The sequence below is a fragment of the Cetorhinus maximus genome, chromosome 12 (assembly GCF_964194155.1).
Source record: "Cetorhinus maximus chromosome 12, sCetMax3.hap1.1, whole genome shotgun sequence".
Classification (NCBI taxonomy): domain Eukaryota; kingdom Metazoa; phylum Chordata; class Chondrichthyes; order Lamniformes; family Cetorhinidae; genus Cetorhinus; species Cetorhinus maximus.
The window spans coordinates 112,403,180-112,427,200 of NC_135890.1; the positions used below are offsets into that span (position 1 = coordinate 112,403,180).

Sequence of the window (24,021 nt, forward strand, 5' to 3'; positions counted from 1 at the left end):
ATTTACAGAGATATCATCTGGACATGAAATACAAGCAAAGGAAACAGATGTGCATCACTGACAAGCTGTCGAGAGCAGCATACCCAATGAAGAAAGTTGAGGATGCTACAACAGAATGTGAAATCTCCCTGATTTAAGGTGAAGTAGCAGCTCGACATGCTCTGGAAGTCATCAATCTAGCAGAGACATTGAATCTGACAGACAAGCACCTTGCTTAAATCAAGCAAAATACCCAACAAGATGCAACTCTCCAAGTGCTACAAGAAATAGTGATGAAAGGATCGCTTGAGAGCATCAAGGACACACCTGTGGTCACAAGAGCATATTGGGCATACTGTGATGATTTGATAGCCCAAGATGGCATCCTGTACAAAGGAAATAGAGTTGGTATCCCTAAGGAGATGCAGAAGCACATTCCTGTAAACCATCAAGGAATTGAATTGAGTCTGAGAAAGGCAAGAGGAGTTCTCTACTGGTCAAACATGAGCAATGAAATTAAGGACCACATCAGCTAGTGGGGAGCTTGTAATGAGTAGTAAGCTAAACAAACTAGAGAGCTGCTGATGACACATGACATCTCAGACAGACCATAGATGAAACTGGGAGTAGACCTCTTACCTCTAGTGGGAACAGATTATCTTGTTACCATAGACTACAATTCTGACTACTGGGATGTAGACCAGCTGACTTCAATGCCTGAAAGCACCCTTCAGTCATTATGGCATTCCAAACATTGTGATGAGTGACAATGGCCCTCAGTTCACGGGTGAAGAATTCAGCCGCTTCACAAAGGATTGAGAAATTCCACACTACACATCATCTCCGCTCTTTCCCCAGTCGAATGGAAAGGCTGAGGTGGCAGTGAAAATTGCCAAAGGACTCATCAAGAAATTGAGAAATCTAGCACAGATGTAGACAGGGCAATCCTCAAGTGGAGAAACACAGCGACTGAAGGTGTGGAAGGTAGTCCAGTCTAAAGACTAACGTCACACCACACCCAAACTACTCTTCCAATAGCAAAAAAAGCTACTGAAGCCAAAAGTCGTAACAGGTGTGAGTGAAAAAAATCAGGGTAAAATAGCAGAAAGCCAAATTCATTTTGACAAGAGTGCCAGAGTTAATAATTGGAGAGCCAGTCAAGGTACAAACCTTCAATGTTCTCAGCAGGAGTCAGCCCACATGGCAACGTGGGATATGCGTAGATCAGTTGTCACCTCGTTCATACGCAGTGGAAGTGAACGGTCAAATATACCGGCACAACCGCAGGCATATATGAACAACTAGAGAAGTTGTGCCTTCCTGCAGGTGGCCGATCAGGAAAATGGGATCTCACCAGCTGTACAGTATTCAGAACAACCATCGCTCCCAGAAGTCCACTGGTTCCCAACAACAGAAATGGAACAACAGCAACCATTACCACAGCAACAAAAATGCCATGGGAATGACACTCCCCGGAGAGGGAACATCACCTAGATGAACAGTCAATAGCAAGACACATGCGTACCATTAAGAGACCTGCATGATTTAATGACTCTGAATGCAATGCATGTGCAGAGACTGACTAGAATGACAAACAGCTTGGTAATGCATGGGAACAGTTGTGGTATAGTGGGTAACTTGGGTAACTCACAGTTTTACATGATTATGCATGCAAATTTGTCTTTTGTTCATTATGGAAAGGGGGATTTTTGGGTTTTGAAATGCAATCATTAAGAAAGGTCCTTGCTGGCTTGCTGTAGTCATATGACCTCTGCCATGAGACATAGTGCTGGAGAGAGTCATCTTACATTGAGCTCAATAAAGACTGGAAGCACTTTGAAAGCACTCTGAGCTCATAACAACATTAGCAGCTGCAGTGGGTTGCTGGGAAGAATGAATAAGGTTAGGATAGAGGGCAAACACAAGCAGATGGGAGATGGTAGCACACCAGACTTCTTTTGGTTCTTTCATGGGGTGTGGGCATCACTGTCATGCCAGCACTTGTTGCCCATTCCTAATTGCCCTTAATAAGGACTAGTAATCCAGAGACCTGAACTAATGCTCCAGAGACATGAGTTCATATCCCACAACTGTAGCTGGGGGAATTTAAATTCAATTACTTAATAAATCTGGAATAAAATGCTCAATAATGATGATCATGAAACTACTGGAATGATGTAAAGACCCGTCTGGTTAACTAATATCCTCTGGGAAAGGAAATCTGCTGTCCTTAACTGGTCTGGCCTACATGTGACTCCAGACCCACAGCATTTGGCTCTTAGCTGCCCTGTGGAATGGCTCAGCAAGCCACTACCTGCTGTAGAAAAAAGTACAGTGGGTGTACCTACAGCACTTGGACTCCAGCAGTTCAAGAAGGCAGCTCAGTACTGTTGTACAGTGTTGGATACAATTCAATAGGTCTAGAGATGTCTTGGTAGTCATATGTAGGTTAACTGTAATTCTTTATTGACTCTTAGAACTATTTAGAAATATACAGTAAAGGGTACAAGCTCGGAGCTGTCTCCATGCTTGCTGGTACACATATCTCTGTCCAACACGAGACTGACCCTGGGTGTGAGTCATGTGCTCTCTTACATTACTGTGTGGGCGGTACTGTACTCAATTTCACATAAACCCTGCATGTGCCAGACTCTTATACTACAACCACAACCTTCTCAAGGGCAATTAAGGACGGGCAATAAATGCTGGTCTTGCCAGTGATGCTCACACCCCATGAATGAATAAGTAAATAACAAATATGCTGTAGGATTGGTATTCTGGGATCAAATGGGCTGTAAGGTCTTCTCCAACTGAAACCAATTTGTGATACAAACACCTTGCACTGTGGAACACATATGTGGGCCAATACTTACAACTACACTGAAGAAAGGAGTCAAAACCACTATGGAGCATAATGTAGGCTTGAAATTACTGTTACCAATACTTGTATAGAATGAAAGTAGCACCTCAATTAAAATAGCAAACAGAGGAAGGTCATATAAATGTTTGGCCATTAATATTGCCAAAACCAATTTTACCCTCACATCTTTGGAGTAGAATTATGGAGATGGGTCCTAAGGAAAGAATACATCGATTTGACATTTCAATTGATGTTTTTTGTTCTAAATATTGTATTCCATTTATGCTGATCATGGGCCTTTTGAAATTGCCTCCTTGGTTTTCCACCATTCTCCATATATTTGTTTTTCTGTTGTGCTCTCGATTTATTTATTCCCTCCTATTCACGTCCCTTTCTGCCACCAACACTTCTGTTTCATCTTTTGCTTTGTTTCTGTCCTGGTAAGTTCATTTTCCAAGGCGTGTTGGCATTCCTCTCATTAGCTTTATAAACATTGATTGAAGGAGAGAGATGTGAGCTACATGTGGCCCTTGTGGAATCTGGGTTTGCTGATCTCTTGATTGATGAATGTTATTTCACTCCAGCCATGTCTGCCCAGTTTGATTGGATTCACTCTGATGCCACCAGGATCAATGAAACAGATGAATGGAAACACTTCACATTTTCTGCCCAATTTAAATCACTTTGCTGTTTTAAATCTTTCAGTGTATTTTAGTTAAAATCTTTCTCTTGAGTGCGCCCAGCACATGTTAGCAGTTCAAATGCTAACCCCACAGCCTGTGAGTTTCCTGAACAGGTAATTGTCCTACTTTGGGTTTTTTTTTGACAAAGGGGGGTAAAGCTCTTGAAGGTGAGGGATTTAAATTTTCATGACTAATGATGGCATCTTGCATTCTTGGGTCTAAGGTTAGACCATCCATGTTGTTCACCCTTGTTTTGTTGAGGCTCACGATCCAAACTTAAGCCCATTCAAGGATCGGACTCTGTTGAATACTCTACAATGTGGCAATGAGTTGTTACTCAGGCTACAATTCCCCGTAACAGCCAAATCAAATTTCAGTCATACCATTTTATGGGATTGTCAAATGGAGACAACTTCTCATGAATAGATGCTGAGAGGGCCATTCAGTGACAAGGCCCAAAAGCCCACTATCTTTGCCGTATCGTCAATACCGCTGTTCTGTGTGAGCTGGTCTCTTAATTTGCAGAACAGATGTAAGTGTACACTGTTAGCCGTCTCTTATAATGAATGATCAGCAATTGCCAGAGGGCACTCGTATAGAAGTTTGACAATGTGTTACAGTCGGAAATTCTGTGAGGGGGAGCAATATGGACTCAGAGTGTCTTGTTTAAGACAGCTCAGATACATTAGCAATACTAAAGTTGGCATATCATGTGGACCTGTCACAATCTTATTTTGAACCATTTCAATGGGGCATTTACAAATTTGCTGAGGCTGTCTGCTCAGTAGCTCATTCAGCGTTGACCATGTTCAGTGAAAAGAAATTGCTCTCTAACAATGTTGTGACACATGAGAGGATGAACACGAAGGCTCCCAATGCCCTTCTTTTATTAGAGCGGCCCTGTTTTTAGCAGTAGTGCTGTAATGTAAATGAGGTTACATTAGTGCTGCCAAGAACCTCAGGAATTACAATGCACTGCTGACGGAACCTGCTACCTTTTTTGCCCTTTCCGGCCATAGGTGCCCAGTTTGGTGTTACAGCAGGCCAGTACGATTTATTGCCTTGATAGCCAGTGTGGATCAATCCAGCCATCTTCACAAATCTCCAGAAAGCAGGCGTCAGTGCCTTGGTTTCCAAGCAACTACGCGTGCAAATGTTCGAGTGCCTACAGTCGCCTCTCTTTGACTACCCTCTTACTGAAATTGTGCGGCTGTTTAAAGGGACAGGTTGCAGAGAGCTGGGATCGCGCGAACATTTAACGGTTTCTGCTTGAAGCAGTTCTGCAAAGAATAACTTGCAAGGGTCTGAACGTTTCACACAAAGAATTATTTTGATGTACAGTGATCATTGCTATGTAGGCAAATGCCTCAGCGCTAACCTGTTAATTAATAAACCACTTGATCTGTATTGTTTGCAAGAGAATGCCTTGTTCTTTTACAAATAGGGCCATGGGATCTTTAATGCCCACCTAAGCCACAGCCACATCAGTTGTAGCCTCAGTTTTAACATCTCATCTGAAAGTTGATGCCTTCCACAACTCAGAATTCCCTCAGCACTGGGTGATCATGGATCATGTGCTTTATCTTGGCATGGGGTTTGAACCCATAATAGTATGATCCAGAGGTGTGGGTACAATCAGCCAAGACAAGTCAAGAATGTGAAGGGAATATATTAAAAGTGCATCTTCCATCATATCTTTTCCACCAAATCAATTCTGACCTTTGGGGGTACTTTTAATCCATGAGGTTGGAGAGGAAGTTTGGAGATGGACAGGAGTGGAAAAGGAATTAACATTTCAAACGCAACTGCAATCTGCCTCACCCCCTTCTGGTTTTAACAGCAGCGGGTTGAAGGGGCAGAGCTGGGCAGCCAATGCACCCTCAGAAGGTGGGTCAGTCATTAACTGTTTTGAAGGAGCCTGTGCGCCTCCATTTTTATTTTTAACCCCCTGGAGGCCAAGATGCCTGGGCCTCGGGAATCCCAACAATTAAAATCTGGCTTGTAGGCCCAAAGGGGTAGGAATGTTACCTCCTGGCCTAACAAGCTAACCTCTTTACACGCTCCATGATCAGCTGATCCCTCCTGCACCCCATCCCCAACTGTCCCCAGGATTTCTGACTTCTCCGCCCCTCAGACCTCCAACTGCTCCCCAGAACTGCAGTTCCCAACTCCTCCCAGATCTCCAGATCCTCCCCCCAAGAGCTTCAACTCCTCCCAGCCCCTCCTCCGACTGTTAAATTCCGCGGGATATCAGGACATCCTCCCCCCTCCCCTCCCCTCCCCTCCCCCCACCCGCCACTCTCTTCATTGTTACAAGTGATCAAATCCGGAAAGCCAGTTGGTGAAAGACAGGAATTGGAACCAATTTTTACACACCTTTATATTTATTACAGAATTAGACATTACATCATACACCTTCTAAACCAAGAAACACAGCTTTAATCTCTGTCTATTAATTTATAGAGGGCTCAAGTGAATCCCCAGTTAAAGCCTATCACCTCACAATGCTCCTGTGAAGTGCCTTGGCATATTTCACTACTTTAAAGATGCTATAAAAATGTTGTGTGGATTGGAAAGTGTTTCGGGATATATTGTTATATGATTTCCCGATTGTCAATGCCACCATGGAGCTGGGTTTTGAATGTTTTTGTGCTTCTAACTGAGGTTCCTACTGGCCAGTTGTTTTGCGTACAATAGCAGCCTTGCATCAAAGTATTTCCCGTTACAGCAGCTCCAAATCAAATTATTCTTTGTTACTGAAAACCAAGCCATGTACAAAGTATAAAATCCCCTTTAACTCTTGTATTTAGATTATGTGCCATTATGTGCACAGTGGGCCATGGGTTCAAATCTCACTCCAGGGCTTGAGTTATATAACCTCAGCTGACACATATGAAAATACCAGTAGAAGCAGGAGTAGGCCACTCAGCCCTTCGAGCCTGCTCCGCCATTCAATAATGGCTGATCCCTGTGGCACACCACTCGTCACATCCTGCCAACCAGGAAAAGACCCTTCATGGCCCATTTGTCTCTAATCTCCAGCTTACCGCCAATAACCCTTCACCCCCTTGGTTATCAAGAATCTATCTATCTCTGCCTTGGAAGCATTCAAAGACTCTGCTTTCACTGCCTTTTGAGGAAGAGAGTTCCAAGGATTCACTACCCTCTGAGAGAAAACATTTCTTCTCATCTCTGCCTTAAATGGCCGACTCCTTAGTGACCCCTAGTTCTAAATTTTCCTACAAGAGGAAACATCCTCTCCACATCCACCCTGTCAAGACCCCTTAGGATCTTAAATGGTTTCAATCAAGTCGCATCTTACTCTTCTAAACTCCAGCGGATACAAGTCTAGCCTGTCCAATCTTTCCTCATAAGACAACCCGCCCATTCCTGGTATTAGTTTAGTAAACCTTCTCTGAACTCTTTCTAATGCATTTACATCGTTCCTTAAATAAGGAGACCAATACTGTGCACAGTACTCCAGATGTGGTCTCACCAGTGCCCTGTACAACTAAAGCATAACCTTCCTATTTTTATATTCAATTCCCTTGCAGTAAACGATAACATTCTATTAGCTTTCCTAATTACTTGCTGTACCTTCATACTAACCCTTTGCGATTCATGTACCAGGACACCCAGATCCCTCTGCATCTCAGGAATCTGCACTCTCTCATCATTTAGATAATAAGCTTCTTTTCTATTCTTTCTGCCAACATGGACAATTTCACATTTTCCCACATTATACTCCATTTTATGGATCTTTGCCCACTTGCTTAACCTATCTACAGCCCCTTATGTCCTCTTCACAACTTACTTTCATATCTATATTTGTATAATCAGCAAATTTAGCAACAATACCTTCTTCCCTTCATCCAAGTTATTTATGTAAACTGTAAAAAGCTGAGGCCCCAGCACTGATCCCTGTGGCACATCACTTGTTACATCTTGTCAACGAGAAAAAAATCCTTTTATAGCCACCCTCTGTTTGCTGTTAGCTAGCCAATCTTTTATCCGTGCTAATGTGTTACCTCTTACACCATGAGCTTTTATTTTCCACAATAAACTTTGATGTGGCACTTTATCAAATGCCTTCTGGAAACCTAAGTACATCCACCGGTTCCCCTTTATCCACAGCACATCTGAATCCTTTAAAGAACTCCAATAAATTGGTTAAACGTGATTTCCCTTTCACAAAACCAGCCTGAATGCCTTGAATTTTTCCAAGTGCCTTGCTATAACATCTTTAATAATAGCTTCCAACAGCTTTTCCTATGATAGATACTAAGCTAACAGGCCAATAGTTTCCTGCTTTCTGTCTCCCTCCCTTTTTGAATAAAGGACTTACATTTGCTCTTTTCCAATCTAATGGCAACTTCCCGAATCCAGGGAATTTTGGAAAATTAAAACCTACACATCAACTATTTCACTAGCCACTTCTTTGAAGACCCTAGGATGAAGTCCACCAAGACTCAGGGATTTGTCAGCCCACAGCTCCAACAATTTGCTAAGTACCACTTCCCTGGTGATAGTAATTTTCCTGAGTTCCTCCTTTCCTTCCAATTCCTGATTTAAAGCTATTTGTGGAATGTTACTTGTATCCTCTATAGTAAAGTCCAATGCTGGACACTCCAGTATAATGCGAAGGACCTGTTTTACTGTCAGATGTGTTGCCATTCAGGTCCCTGTTTGCCAGTTCCAGATGGATGAGAAAGATTCCCTGGGCTGAATTTTCCCCCCGATAGGGGAGTTGTACGGGAGCGAGTGTGAACCCGATTGGGTGCGCCACCATTTTACATGGGCAGGTCAGTTAAGACCCACCCAGCGTGACACACACCCAGAAGCGCTGAGCGATCCCTATGCGGGCAGGGTGGGGATTCTGAGTCGTGGCCTGCGCTCTTTCACGCGCATGCATGTGAAAGAGCGCAGAAATCTCCCCGAGGCACAGAGCTGCCTCAGGGAGATTAGTTTAAGTTCTGAAAAATTTAATAAAGGAAAAGAAACATTTTAAGGACATGTCCCCTCATGTGAAACTGTCACATGAGCTGGGACATGTCCATTAAATTTTTGAAAAAATTTTAATAATTAATAAACCCTTCATGAAACCTCATCCCGTCCGTGGATGAGGTTTCATGAAAAATGCGAAGGCCGCCCTGGGCTCTTCGCCTGCCCGCCAACCTTAAGGTTGGACGGGCAGCATTCTTAACAACTCTAATTACTTTCTTAATGGCCTTAATAGGCCTTTGACAGTTCGGCAGATGTGCAGCTGTGTCGGCTGCGCGCCCGCCGAAATGACAATCTAAATGACGCACGGTGACGCCAGGATGCCCGCCCGACGTCACCGCGCATCATTTTACGCGTCGACAAGCGGGCCCCGCCCCCACTCGCCAACCGGAAAATTCTTCCCCATGTCTATTCAAAGGGCAATGAGTTCTCCTGGTACAGTCATGTCTATTTATTCCTTCCTCAACTAAGACTGGCAAAATTGGTGACTGTATCCGCCTACACTGCATTTCAATTTAATTTTGGATGAGAAACACCTTGGAAGTTTCCTGAGAGATGCAACAAGATGCATGTTTTATTTCACACTGGAAGGCTACAAAATTCAGGCAAGGGTGCAGACAAAAAGTGATCCCGATTGCAGAGCAGTGACATGACCTTTTGCAAATGGCTCTTCAGCCATGACCTTTGTGGGTAAGAGCTCAGGCAGTAAATATAATTTAAAAAATCATGTGGGATAGAGGTCAAGGAATCCACTCCATTTTCCTTCTGTTCATTTGAACGTGTGCAGACAGAAGGAAAGAAGCTCTCCTTATTGCTGTAGTGGTTTGATATGCTTGTTCCTTGAAAGGGCAGCAAGGAACTGTACATTTGAAACAGACCCTTTATTGTGATTAGGACGTTTTATGCATTTATAGCTCAGACTTTAGAAAGTGGAGAAGTGATGGAGCTTGATACTACTTTTTAAATAGGAAACAGAAAAAGCCGGGAATACATAGCACTTCGATTTAATTCTGAAGCGGGAAGGTGGGCTAATGTTTTGAACGGGACCCTTTACAGGGCTGATTAGCACGAGTCAGGACACGTCTCAGAAAGCAACGTAGAAAGGGTGAATACCAAGTAGAGATTGAGGTCAGGCTGATAGATTGACTCAGATGGACTTGGCTGTGCCGCTACAGCGTTTCCCATTTACACTTCAGATTGCCAGTACTGTTAACTGTGAGGCCAGAGTAAATTCTCAAGCTGTAGCTTGTCCGACAGTTCCTGTGGATGGCAGAGAAGATAACACCCTGAACAAACTCAGAGCTTGTTGAAACAATTATAATTGTAGCGATTATTGCTTTGGAGATAAGATGCACTCAGCCGAACTGCTCAATAGGAATATATTTTTACACCCAGCTAGTGTTAACTTTCGGGTGAGGAAGAGCAGGCAAGGCATTGAGACCTGGATTCGCAACGTCTCCTACTTTATTATTAAGCTATTTGCTAGTCGAGGTTCTTCAGCAGAGTTTCCCGGCAACCTGTTGTTACCCATTCAGCCCAGATAGTTCATAACATGGCTGTTTTGATATTCTCCCTTGATCTCTCTTTCAAACACTTGTCATTAGTCTGTTTTCCAATGGCTTTGTTAATATAAGCAACTCCAGCACAGGTTGAAGAATTTCTTGGTGGGTGTAGAAGCATAAAAGGCCGACTCATGCAATAGAAATGTCTCTTTTTTATTTAAAAAAAAAGAAATACCGACTTTATTCAAAACACAGCCAAGTTTTTTTTGTTTCATAGCCCAGAACATTAAATGGAGCAGAATTGATTACTTCAGATTTGAGAGCTGAATTTGCATTGTATTGATTGATCTCATTATGTGTTAATGCTGAAGGAATCTCTGTTTTTCATTTTTCATGTTCATTCAGTCGGCAGGAAGCAATTTATGAAGTTTGAGTGGGCACAGAATGCAGCCAGCGTGCTTGGTTGTGAACTCGAGGAACTCTCAACTGCTGTCTTCAAACATCACCTCAAGCTGATCATCCAGCAGGCTACGAGCAAGCTTAATTCAGATGACACTGCAACAGGTAGAGATGACGAATACCTTGTCTAAAAAACTGAGTCAGATCGGCCTAATTTGCTTCTGTTTAAAGTCTACGTTTTCTTAAACATTACATAAAACAGGAGTTGATTGTTTGTTTTCTGACTGTCCATTGAACTCTCAAGGCACATTAACCTAAACTGTTTCTACCCATTGACTCAGTAGCTGTATGGACCACTGGAGTATCAATCCAGAACCCTAACTCCAAATCCAAGTGAATTCAAACCTGCGATTTATTTTTGTTGGGTGATTCTGGTTGTCCCGAGCCCTGTGGTGAAAGGAGTAGTAATGGGAAGATCATTGAATGAGGTTGATCTTAGTCTTGCTAAGTAGAGATGCATCTTGTGCATGCAATGGCATTGACATTGGAACTAGTTCTCTTCATGATTCAGAGATTTAAAAAAAAAATCACCATCTCTGAACGCTACAGAATGGAAAGGCCCCAGGATGCTGTTCTACAATGAGTTAGCAGATCTTAGCCCGAGTAGCAATGAAGATAGTACATTTGTCCTGAATTAGGGAAGACAAAACTATCTAGGGTTGATGCTGTTGATGATCCCTGCTTCATAGCTGTGTGTGTGGATGTGAAAGGATGGAATAGACTTGGCTGTAATCTCTTCCCAGTCTGACAATTACTGTCAAAACTCAGAATGAACAATGCCCATTTGGCAACAATGCAGGAGGATGCCCAGTGTTCATGAAATCTTGCCCAATTAATGCCGTAAGGAGAGGAGAGGGAAGAGGAAGTTGAAGGGAAGTGGGGGGAGAAAAGATTGCAACATGCTATCCTCTCACAGGAGCATAAAACTGGAGTGGATGTGGTGAAATGAAGATAAAGTACCATGATCCTCTCAACTACAAACTCCTCCAGTCATATTGGCCAAGTTTAAGACAGAAGCAGGATTTCTGTTTTAATTATACACAGAGGGTGATCAATAAATGGAGTGGGTTGCCAGGGAAGGATGGTTGAGGCTAAGACACTGGACAAATTTCAGGAACAGCCAAATGCTATTATGGGTGTATAATAGGCTTGGTCATCTGGAAGGATAAGATCAAGTAGGTTATAGTGCCTTTCTCATCTGACAACACTGACTACACAACATGAGATCATATATCTAGAGGACTAGAATACAAAGGGGTAGAAGTAATGCTTCAATTATACAAAGCCCTAGTTGGACCACATCTGGTGTACTATGTTCAGTTCTGAGCACTATTCCTTAGGAAAGATGTTGGCCTTGAAGGGATTTACCAGAATAATTACCTGGGCTCTAGGGGTTAAATTACAAGGTGAGATGACACAAACTAGGGTGTAATCCCTGTAATTTAGAAGGCTAAGGGCGATTTGATTGAAGTTTTCAAGATATTAAGGCGAACAGATAGAGTAGATACAGAGAAACTATTTCCGCTGGTTGGAGAATCTAGGACTAGGGGACATAGTTCAAAAATTAGAGCCAGACTTTTCAGGAGTGAAATTAGGAAACATTTCTACATGCAAAGGGTGGTAGAAGTTTGGAACTCTCTTTCACAAATGACAATTGATGCTGAATCAATTGTAAATTTAGATCTAAGATTGAAAGTTTTTTGTTAACCAATGGTATTAAGAAATGTGGGCCATGGAAATAGGTCACAGATCAGTCAAGTTGTCACAGAATGGCAGAACAGATTTAAGAGGTTAAATGACCTCCCCCTGTTCCTATATCCCTTTGCATGGTTCTATACCACAGGTGGTTGAAAGGGTCTTTCTACCCCACTCTCTCCTTGACGTCATTCTTTTAAAACCTAGGTATTTGACCAGACGTTTGGCCGCATTTACTAATATCTCTTTATGTAGTTTGATGTCACGTTTTGTCTGATATCATTCTGCTAAAGATCTTCGGGTTTTATTCTTTAAAGGCGTTATAAAAATGAAAGGTCATTGGTTATGACCTGCCTTGTGACGACAGTGAATCTCCTGGATAAAGTTTAATTACATAGGTAGAATATGGTTCGCCTGAACGCTGCTGAGATATTTATAGATCAGCAGTTGGGGACTGGAACCGAAAACAGGAGATTTCTTGAAACTTGACAATTGGCATAAAGCAGAGAAGTCTGATAAAGCAAGAAATGTTGCATTATCCATTCGGGTGACCCTTCATTTTAATGAGTCTCCAAAAGAAAAAGGAGAATGTTATGCTGGCTGGTTATTAACATGCTCAGAATGTAGCCAGAAGGTTACAATGCTTCAGTAGCTGTGCTTCCAAATGAGCAGAACCTGATGTGAGTTGTATGCAAATGAGTGCATTGGACTACAATTAATGAGTGCACCGATGAAATGCAATCTCCATAGATCAGGGAGTTCAAATTGAATAGTATCTATCTTTTCTCCCGAGAGGGAAGTTTCTCTCCATCACAGGCCAGAGCGGTGAACATTAATTTTTCAATATAAGAGAAGAAATACCGTGAAATGCTTGCATTTATATAGCTCCTTGACACTCCTGAAAAACATCTCTGATTTTAAGCAATGGATTATTTTTGTTCAGCAGAGACTGTGTTCGGGGCCAAGCGCTGAATGAGAATTTCCCACCTTCATTATTAGCCACTAGTTCAACAGTACCACGGGTCATGTTAATGTCTCATTTATTGCCACTGGTGACTCCTTCTCTCTGCTCAAAGTATGAAGAAGATTGATTTCAGTGCTGCACAATCCTTTCTACTGGTTCAAACTATTTATTGAGCTAAACTTATGCTCAAGTATATTCGATTAATTTTCAAACTCAGGGCTTTGCTCTTCTTAGAACTTTTGCCGTATGTGGGAGCTTGCTGTGCACAAATTGGCTACCAAGTTCCCTGTATTACAACAGTGACTACACATCAAACGTACTTTGTTGGCTGTAAGGTGCCTTGGGATGTCCTGTGGTCATGAAGGGGACTATATAAATGCAAGTTTATTCCTTTTTTTTGCTTTGTGCTTTCTTTGTAGAGCACAGTTCAGATAGCTGTATATTTTGTTAATCAGACAACCTCGTGTAATACCGGCCGGAATATTCCACTCTGGAGTCTAAGTTTGGTGGTGGGCACGAAAGTGAGACCGATTCCCGCTGTGGAGCGGGATGGCTGACCACACGTGATCTTGCACTGTACAGCTCATTACCTTTGCAACCGCAAGGACCTCACCGAATCTCATGGTGTGGGAGGGTAGGAAGTCGCCATCCCCATCATTACTTCATGGGGTTGAAGGTCCAGGCACCATATTTAAGGGGCACCCAGGCAGCCTCCTTTATCCCTTCTGCTTTTGCCCGACCATCGCTCCACACTTCCCTGCTAACCCTTCCTTGGTCATCCTCCATGCAACTTGCAATGCCACCAGCCGGTCTTAAGCATAGGCTGGCATTTACAGACACTCCCTAAAGAGGACAATGCAGCGGCAAATTCACCTTTAATCCATGGGAGAAGTCTACCTCACTAGGTGCACGGCACTTATGTGCAGCCATAAAAGTATTTCTCACTGGCTGGGAACTTAATTTGGAGGGGCATCTTCATTCCAGTGAGATGGCCTTTTAATGAGCGTGCATGACTTGCTAATGCATGCAAAAGGGCTTCCCGACACTGTTCATTGGGAAGCTCGACCTGCCTTTAAAGTCCCAAGAACAGAATTACTAAAGTCCATCCCGCCCTCAGGAAATGGATTTTTGGCCTCACACCAAGTGAAGTTCCTCCGCCCGGCAAGCTACCCGCTGCTGGTGGGACCAGAAGATTCCGCCCACTGTAAGTGATGCCGTGACTGGTGGACACAGGGGCTGAAGTGCCTTATCTCCGCCCAAAATTACTTTCTAATTTAATTTGCCAAGTTTCCTTTAACATTTTGTTTTTGTTACGGTGACCCTTTTAGGGGTGGTCCATCATTTAGTTTATTTTTTCTTCTGGCCCCACCAGCAGCGGGTAGCTTGCCGGGCGGAGGAACTTAACTTGGTGTGAAGCCAAAAATCCGTTCCCTGAGGGCGGGATGGGCTTTAGGAATTCTGTTCTGTTGAACAGTCATACGGACTCGAAACATTAACTGTATTCCTCTCCGCAGATGCTGTCAGACCTGCTGAGTTTTTCCAGGTATTTTTATTTTTGTTTTTGTTTTGGATTTCCAGCATCCGCAGTTTTTTGCTTTTATCTTAGTGTTTAATTGACTGCCACTTCTCTTCAAGGAATGCCTACCTTGAAGAAGTATTGCTCTTCTCTCCGACAGGATTTCCGCCTCTCTCTTTTGCCTTGTTACCTTTTAGACTATTTCGATCCCTTCCCCCCACCCCATCCCCACTAGGGCTATCTGTACCTTGCTCGTCCTGCTTTCTACCCTTAATGTCACCTATTAGCACATTTCTTAGCTAATATCACCACCGTCAACACCTCTTTGCCCTTTTGTCTATGACATCTTTTGGCAATCTCCACCTATCAATGGCCCTCTATCCAGCTCTACCTGTCCCACCCCCCCTTAAACCAGCTTATATTTCACCTCTCTTCTTTTTTACCTTAGTTCTGTTGAAGAGTCATACGGACTCGAAACGTTAACTGTGTTCCTCTCCGCAGATGTTGTTAGACCTGCTGAGTTTTTCCAGGCATTTTTATTTTTGTTTGTGTTTTGGATTTCCAGCATCCGCAGTTTTTTGCTTTTATTTTAGTTAGTTTATTTTGTTCATTTGGTATACTCAGAAGAGTATATATAAAAGTGATGCTTCAAGCTCAACATCTAACTGTTGAAAATTAATAACAGTCTGGTCTTGCACTGTAAAGCTATTTCTCTTAATCTTATAAGGTGTTTTTCTTTCACCAAAGGAAAACAGACTGTGCCTGTGGCAACTATTTTATAAACCCATCCGTACATTTTTGCTAGAATTCTGGCTCCTGTCCATGGAATTTGCAGTTGGGTTTTCAGTCCGTTTGGGCAGGATTTTCTTGTGGGCTTTGGGATTCCAACGTCAGAATCAAATGGAGTCCCAAAGCCCTGCTACCGCCGGGAGCAAGACTGAGGGACCAGTTTCCTGGAGGCGGCCTCCTAATTGGCTGCCTCCAGTCTCACCATCCTATTACGGACAGTGGGTGGGCTTTCAATGTTGCTGGTCCAATCAGATGACCGGCAACTCTGCTGCCCCCTGCTGCCCCACTGGGAGAAGTGGGTGGAGGCCAGCTCTCTGAATGTGAGAGCGCCGCAAAATGGATCCCAATAACTTCCCTGTAACAGACATTAGGCAAGCATTTCTTTACTTTCCTGCTTTCCCGGTTATATTCTCCATTTTTCCGACAAGTTGCCACAATGTCAAGACATCTACTTTAGTTCACTGTTAATGACAATAAAAGTTGCGCTGTACTCTTCCTTCCTGCAGAGGCAGACATTAAAATCGAGGGAAATGGTGTAGTCTGGATGTCTGAATTCACCTGGGCAGGTTCGAGCCTGTCATTACAAATGTCTGATATGTTACAGGAACAGGCTATTCAGCCAACCAGACCATGCTGGTGTTTATGCTCACTCGAGCCTCCTCACATCTAAATCTATCATTGTAACCATCTATAAATTCTCCTCATATACTTATACAATTTCCCCTCAAATGCATCTATACTATTTGCTTCATCCATTCCCTGTGGTAGTGAGTTCCACATTTACACCGCTCCTTGGGTAAAGAAGATTCTTCTGAATTCCCTATTGGATTTCTTGGTGACTATCTTATGTTGATGGCCTCCAGTTATGCTCTCCCCCACAACATTGTCTCTGTATCTACTCTGTATCAAAACCTTTCATAACTTTAAAGACCTCAATTAGGTCACCCACCAGTCTTTTTATCAAGGGAGGAGAGGCCAAACCTATCAATCCTTTCCTGATATGCATACCCACACATTCCTGGTATCGTCCTAATCACAAATGGTCTTTTTTTTGCAAGTTCCAAAGTATAATTCGGACTCGCAAAGGAAGGAAAACATTCTGGGGCTTTTTTCTGAGTTGGAGGTAGGGCTGCGGGTGGACATGAAATGCAGTAGGCCCTTTTGTCTGTGATTTGGTTTTGAATCTAGCCTGCGCTGCAATGTGTGTTTTTCTGTTGCTTTTAGGCCCTCGTTTGACAGGCTTGGAATGTGTGGAAGGAATGGCTGCTGGATTATATGAAGAACTATTTGCCATTATCATCATGCTCATCAACAGGTAAACAGCTGTGTACCAATAATCAGAGAACTTTTTATTATTCTCTCATGGGATGTGGGTGTCGCTGGCAAGGCCAACATTTGTTGCCCGTCCCTAATGCCCTTGAATTTAGCCATCTCAGGGGGCTGTTAAGAGTGAACCACATTGCTGTGGGCCTGAAATCACACGTAGCCCAAACCAGGTAAGTACGGCAGATTTGCTTCCCTAAAGTAGTGAACTAGATGGGTTTTTACGACAATCGATGATAGTTTCATGGTCACCATTATTGAGGCTGGTTTATATTCCAGCTTTATTAATTAATTGAATTCAAATTTGAATCCAAGACCCCAGAGCGTTAGCCTGGGCCTCTGGATGTGACGTTACCACTACACATCATCTTCCCATAGAATTGGCACAGTACGATCATTCGTGGGCTTTGTGAATATGATCGAGTACTGCATTAAATGAATTAGTGACTGCTACTGGTACAACGTCAAGCCTACACCAAAGTTCCTTTCCTATCACCTAACCGAGTTTTATCTATTAGCCTCAGAAGGAGTGCAGTGTAGCTTCACCAGAATGTCACCTGGGTTCTAAGGGTCAGGTTATGAAGAAAGATTAGGCCTGTCGTCCCCAAAATATAGAACATTAGAGGATGATTTGATTGAGAGTTTTAGGGTTTTGTAAGGAATTGCTGGGGTAGATAAAAAGAAACGCTTTCCAATAGTGGGGGAGTCCAGAGCAAAAGGAATGTAACCTTCAAATCAGAAGGGAAGTTAAGAAACGTTTCTTCACGCAAAGGGAAGTGGAGAATTCTCTCCCACAAAAAGCAGTAGATGCTAGCTCAATTGTAAACCTTAAATCTGAGGTTGATAGATTTTTGCTAGGCAAGAGTATAAAAGGGTATGGAGCCAAGGCATATGGGTGATGTATGGATGCAGATCGACCATGATCTCACTGAATGGCAGAATAGGTTCGAGGAGCTGATTGGCCTCCTCCTGCTCCAATGTCCAATTTGGGCAATGCTGATGCTTTCTATGACGTCTAATTGCAATTTGAATTCTATGTTTGGCATTTGAACATATAGAAAAGCAGCTTCTATACATGGATTCATACCTGTTTCTGCTTCCATATCCCTCAGGTCAGTTTCGTCCCAACAGTTGGCACTGACGTCAATCATGGTGGTGGACACACCCGGCTTTCAGAATCCACACCATGAAAACAGAGAGAGAGCAGCCACGTTTGAAGAGCTGTGCCACAACTATGTGCACGAGAGACTACAGATGCTTTTCCATGAGCGCACTTTTGTGTCTCAGCTGGATAGATTCAAGGAGGTGATGTCACGATAGCTCCTTGTTTCATTTTTATTTGTTCTGGTAAACTTTGTTAGGTCTTTTGGAAGCCTTGAATCTTACCAGACGGGTTAGATTTCTGTGGGTTGCCATTGAACATTGGACTTTCATTACTATTAATCTTATGCAACCACTGAGATACGTGTAACGTAAGTGGAACATTGAGGTTTGCCGTTGGTGGAAAGTGGTAGGCAGTAGGATGTTCTGAGGAGTTCTGATCCCAGGGGATCAGAGGGGATTGCAAGATTTGCATGCAGGTATATAAGGTCTAAACATATCTGCAAAATATGAATCTACAACATTATTTCAAGATTAATTATAGGAATAGAATTGCAGGATACAGTGTCTTTTAAATTTAATCTCCATCCTGCACTTTGGGATATGTAAAGGTGTTTTATTAAAGCTCATCTTCTTTTCCATCAAAGTTATGAAATGTGGATTTGGAATTGGTTCAAGGAAGGCCATCTCTGTACAAAGAGTGATTAATATTTCGAATGGACTCTGGGTAAGACGGTGGAGGCAAAAAAACACAGGGAATTATTTAAGAACGGCTAGGTGGTATGGTGGGTATCTGTAGGTTGTAGGTGGATGAGTTAAAATGGATTGTCTTGTGTGCTTGTGACTGCCAGCCCATTAGCAATTGGGCAGATGAATAGTAAATTATCATTCATATTCAGAAATGCACTTTACTTGTTGAGGTCCTGCATAGAGCATTATTATTGCTCAGTTGGACAGTTGTCCGATTGGTGTAGCAGATGGGTTCAGTTGATAACTCTGACTCTGACATTGTGAATGGATGGCAAAGGTAATATGGTTGGAGAAGTTCGAAAGGTAAAGTGGAGGGGGAGAGAAAATCGTGCACGTGGGGGAGATCAGAAAACAACTTCTGAGGGGCACCAAATTACTGAGGTAGAGAAGAGTGCAGAGAGGAATAGGATCTTGGGGATGGTTGTATAAATGCAAGTTGGAACAGAAAGGAAAACGAGGGCTATTGAGTCAAAAATTGATGAATGTTTGGTAAAATGTAATGGGTAATCGTGCTGGTAAATTCTGTAAAATGGTTTTCAAGAATCTTGAATTTTGTATGCTATAAATGCTATTAATAGTATCAAATTTTCAGGCAGCTAAGGTAACAAATGGCTGTTTGTAGTTTCCTCCATGCATACATATTTAAGTAAATAGCTTGGTTATTTGAACCAATCAGTAAAAAAGTGTCTTTTTATTTGTACTGTGGGCATTTTTAAAATTTACTGTGCCATTTGCAGGTCGTTTTCATTGCACACAATAATGGGTAGAGCTATTAAAAATAAATAATCTGGCTAGTTTATAACAATCTATGCTTTGAAACATTTCCAGAACTGAAGACAGAATATTAGAGCTCATTGAATGTACGGTTTTAATCTTGCTCAACAGGAAAAAGTTCAGGTGACATTTGACATGGCCGAAACCTTTCCAGCATCTACGGTGTCAGTCATCGATCAAACTTCAAGCCAGGTAAGCAAAGCAGAGGGTTTCCAATGGGACCTGGAAACATTAATCTGAAACACTTGTACTGGAGTGATGAGAGACATTTAGGAATCTGGACGGGCTGGTCTACCTCTGTGATTGGAATCCATGCAGTAGCTATGAGGGGCCAAAACTTCACAGATAACCTCATCCCTTCCAATTCAGCCTATTTATCTTCACTTTAAGTGAGAACCAGTCTAACTGTGGCATTATAACACTTTACATATGTCCTCAAGGTTTAAAAAAAAGCCTCAAAACTTATAACTGTGAACAATGAGCAGGGAAAAAAAAAATAATGACAAATACTGGGTGGGCTGCCAGTGAGACTAATGGTACCGTCAAAGAGAAGAGGGAGGAGAAATTTTCGGAGATTCTTGAAGGTTGGGGAAAGGTGACAAGGCAAAGTGATCAGGGAAGGGCATTCCAGAGGACTGGAGCATAGCGACGGAAGGATTAACCTCTGATAGTGGAACTGGGAGCAAGTATCTTGATCAAAGGAATAAAGCAGATGACAGCTCAGGGGGATTGCTGAGATAGGGTGGACACCCACTGAGTTAGTTGGAGAAGAACAGGTGTTGAAGCAATAACATTTCAAAGCAAAAGGAAAACTGTGAATCCTGCTTATTCATTAAAATGTGCTGATAACTTGTATCTGCTTTCGAATTGTTGTTAAAAGTGTAGTCTAAAAGAAGACCAGCGGATGCAGTTGGTTGTCATGGTGATTTTAGTGCCTTTGGCGGGAATAATTCACGCTCAGTTCCTTGTGATGTTAAGATACCGCCAAAAAAATGGAGGCAGCGAGCTAGTCCTGACATCATAAAATTTGTCCTCTAGGGCGATTTTTTTTAAGGGCAGTTGCACCAATGATAAAGGAACACCTGGTGGGAAATAGGCGGTTTCCTGCATTTACCGTCCCGATTTCCTTTCCTGTACAAATTAGCCGATTGACGGCCCTCCCATTGCTGCTGTTTATTCTGTGTGATGCGCTTCTTTTGAACATGTTTTAAGGTTAAATAAAATCTGACCTTGAACATGAAACAAATCACAAGTGTGATTGATAGAGTTTAAAATAACGCAGCAGATAGTAGATTCTCCTAGCTAACCGAGCTAACACTTTGTAGAAAACCAAAATACCGCAGGGGCTGGAAACCTGAGATAAAAGCAGGATGTGGTAGAAACACTCAGCAAGTCAGGCGGCATCCGTGGAGATCTGTAACATGGAGTTAACATTTCAAGTCAGTGACGGCCAGATGATAAATTACCAAACATATCTATGAATATTAAATAGCAAAGGCAAATAGCAGATTCACTTTAGCATATAATTAGCAATCTTTCCACAAAATATAGAAAACAATAATGCAAACAGTCATAGTAAAGCTGGACTTGAAGATGAGAGTTCACTGATAACCTCCCATAGAGCGAGCCAGTCCAACTCCAGAAACCTAAACGCACAATCTAGGCTGACAAGGTGCTGCACTGTCAGAGGCGCCATCTTTTGGATGAGGCATTAAACCGGAGCACAGTCTGCCCTGTTAGCCGGACCTGAAAGATCCCATGACACCATTTCAAGCAGGATCAAATGAGTTCTCCCTGGTGTCCTGGCAGATATTTATCCCTCAACAAACATCACTGGAAATGGATTCTCTCGTTATTTTCTACATGCTGTTTGTGGGAGGTTGCTGTGTGCTAACTGGCTGCCACATTTCCTGCATTATAACAGTCACTGAACTTCGAAAACAATTCATTAGCTGTGAAGTGCTTTGGACCATCCTGAGGTCATGAAAGATGCTATATAAATGCAAGGCCTTTCTTTCTTGCACTGAAGTGCCAGTTGAATCAAGTCGTGGACTGAATTTTTGGGCCCCGTCAATCGGGAACCAAGGGGCCGGGGCCCGAAAATTAAGCATCCTGGCTTCCCGATCCCCTTCCTGATGTCGGGCATTTTTACTGATGTGGGTTTGAGGCTTGGGAAGGCTGTCCACCCCCAGCCTTAACAGCCTTGTTAAGCTTGGTGATGGAGGCTGACTGGGAATTTTCCAGTTGGCCTCCAGTTTCCCGTTGCCATTATGGGGCAGATCAACTGCTTTGGGGCCAACGCCCCAGGCAGGGCCACCTGCCTCCCTGGGTGGGGGTGCAGTCAAAGGCCATCCTGCAGAGGGGCTCCTCTCCTCAACCTCATTGGTGACCTGGCTGCTTTTTGTATTTTTTTAGTTAAGGTTCTTATAAAGTGGCTGAGGGGGCTTCTTGTAGAGGCGTCCTTTCAGTTACTTACCTTGCATTGCAGCTGGGAGTGTCTCTGAAGCTGGAAGGATGCTGATTGGTGCTCCAGCGTCAAGAGCCTACACTCTACCCTTAATTGGACAGGGAACCGATCTCCATGCTAATTAAGCACTCACCCACATGAAAACCTTGACTCTAATCGGTTTCCCACCAGAGGCAGGTTTGGGACCCGAAAACAGTACGGACTCCTGATATCCACCTCCGTGGGGAAAATCTGGCCCATGGTGTGGGGCTCACTTGAGATTGGATAGATCATGGATCAACCTTGGGGTAGGTAATGGACCAGTTCCATGTATGGAATTCCACCTACAAACTGAGCTGTAATCTATAATTTGACAAGATATTTATTATTCACAAATACAGAATCCTTGAGGAGGTCAATGCAGTGCCATGCACCATCACCACACAGTCCATTTTTGTAATTCATTTCTGATTGCTTGGGGCAGTGGCACTACTGCTATTTATTAAGAGTTTATTCATTGAAACACCCTCCTATTTTGAAAGAAAAAAAAGACTAAATAATGTGTTATTGTATAAGACCTGCCAAAGGAAATGTGAAAGCACTATAGCACCAAACTGTTTCAGGAGCATTGAGCACAAGGATAATGGGAGACAACTCAGCCAATTTAAGTGGCAGAGTATTTACTTAAAGGACTGCATAAAATAAAACTTTTCTCCCTGTACTCTCTAGCGCGTTACTTGTTTGCTTAACAATACTGAATAGGTGAAGTTTTAGAGAATGTGTTAGCGATGAAGGAATAGCTACCTTGGATGGGCACCCATCCTAGAGGATTGTATGATATGAGCTGAGGGTGAGGTTTCACAGCAGGTGACAAAAGAGAGAGCATTCATCAGTCTGCTTCACACACAAGTCCCAGAGATGAAAGGACAGTGCGCTAATCATGGAGGCCCATGATTAATGATGTGACAGGCAGCTTCCTGATGACTTAATGGGCAAATGCATCACCCAGCATGGCACTGAGCTAAACAGAGATGTAAGGGCACAGCTTTGATCCCTCATGCACACTGAGTTAATGCATCTCACTTAGAGCGGTGGCAGAGGGTTTGCAGAAAGGTGAGGGGGCATTCTGGCCTTTGGGGCAGTAATGGGGAATGGTAAGGGTGAGGAGAAATCACCTAAAGCTCATGTTTCTGATTACAGTACTGCTAATGGAATGTGCCTGCGTGAGAATGCCAAGTGCAGAAAGAATTGGGCTCAGATGTTATATCAGTCACATTAATATCAATAGCCACTCATTGTCCAGCCTCGCACATCAATAATGACTACTTGGGCAGCAAGGATGGTCAATATCTGGAGCCCAGAAAGAGTCAATGTCTTTCGGATAGAAGGCTTGAGAATAATGGGTGGAACCTCACAATCTGCCAGTGGTCCTTGCGCTGGCTTAGACTGTTGAATGGACTGTAGCTCACCAAGTTCTGCATCTGTTGTATTAAGTTAAATTCCTTACATAGCAAAGATTAAAAGTATTTCCCGAAAGTAAATGAGTCCTTTCTACCATCGCAACAAACCTTCTGAGCTCCGTGAGAAATTCTAGCTCATGGAAATAGAGGCTTGGGTTATTGGAGGAGGAAGAAAAAGAGATACAGTTCCAGAGGACCTACCAAGTGGAGATATCTTAGTATGATTAGATTTATATTGGGATTGAGATGGAGACTGGGGAGTCACAAAGCAGTGTTTTATCTTTAAGTAAGGCAAACTTTGAAAAAAAGGGTAGTTTTCCAGTTCTCAGAACTTCACATTTGACAACTATTGACACAAAAACCACTTCGCAGAGGTACTCATTTGCAGGGCACATAACCTGCATGGGGTAAAAACAGAAATTGCTGAAATAACTCAGCAGATGGAGAGAAAAGCAGGGTTAATGTTTCAGGTCAATGGCCTTCATCAGAACTGGGAAAAGTTAGAGATGTAATAGGTTTTGAGCAAGGGGTGGGTGGGACAAGGGCAAAAGAAAGTACTGTGATAGAGGTGGAAGACAGGAGAGATCGAATGACAGAAGAGTTAGCTATGAGGCAACAGTACTTGAAAATTGTCTCCAAAAGTTACGTGATCGGGCATCATATGACTAGATGTCACATGATTGAATATCACCAGATGTTGCGCAGCCAGACATTATGCA

General features: G+C 42.9%; 1 protein-coding gene across 1 annotated transcript in view; it reads left to right on the plus strand.

Moving 5' to 3' along the window:
• Positions 1-24,021, plus strand: part of LOC144687882 (unconventional myosin-XVIIIb-like) — a 284,738-nt gene that overhangs the window by 56,720 nt on the left and 203,997 nt on the right. Inside the window, exons 11-14 of the mRNA XM_078554448.1 lie at positions 10,431-10,589; positions 16,673-16,763; positions 17,884-18,076; positions 19,508-19,588. Of these exons, the coding sequence (XP_078410574.1) occupies positions 10,431-10,589; positions 16,673-16,763; positions 17,884-18,076; positions 19,508-19,588 (524 nt within the window). The remainder of the gene's footprint in view (positions 1-10,430; positions 10,590-16,672; positions 16,764-17,883; positions 18,077-19,507; positions 19,589-24,021) is intronic.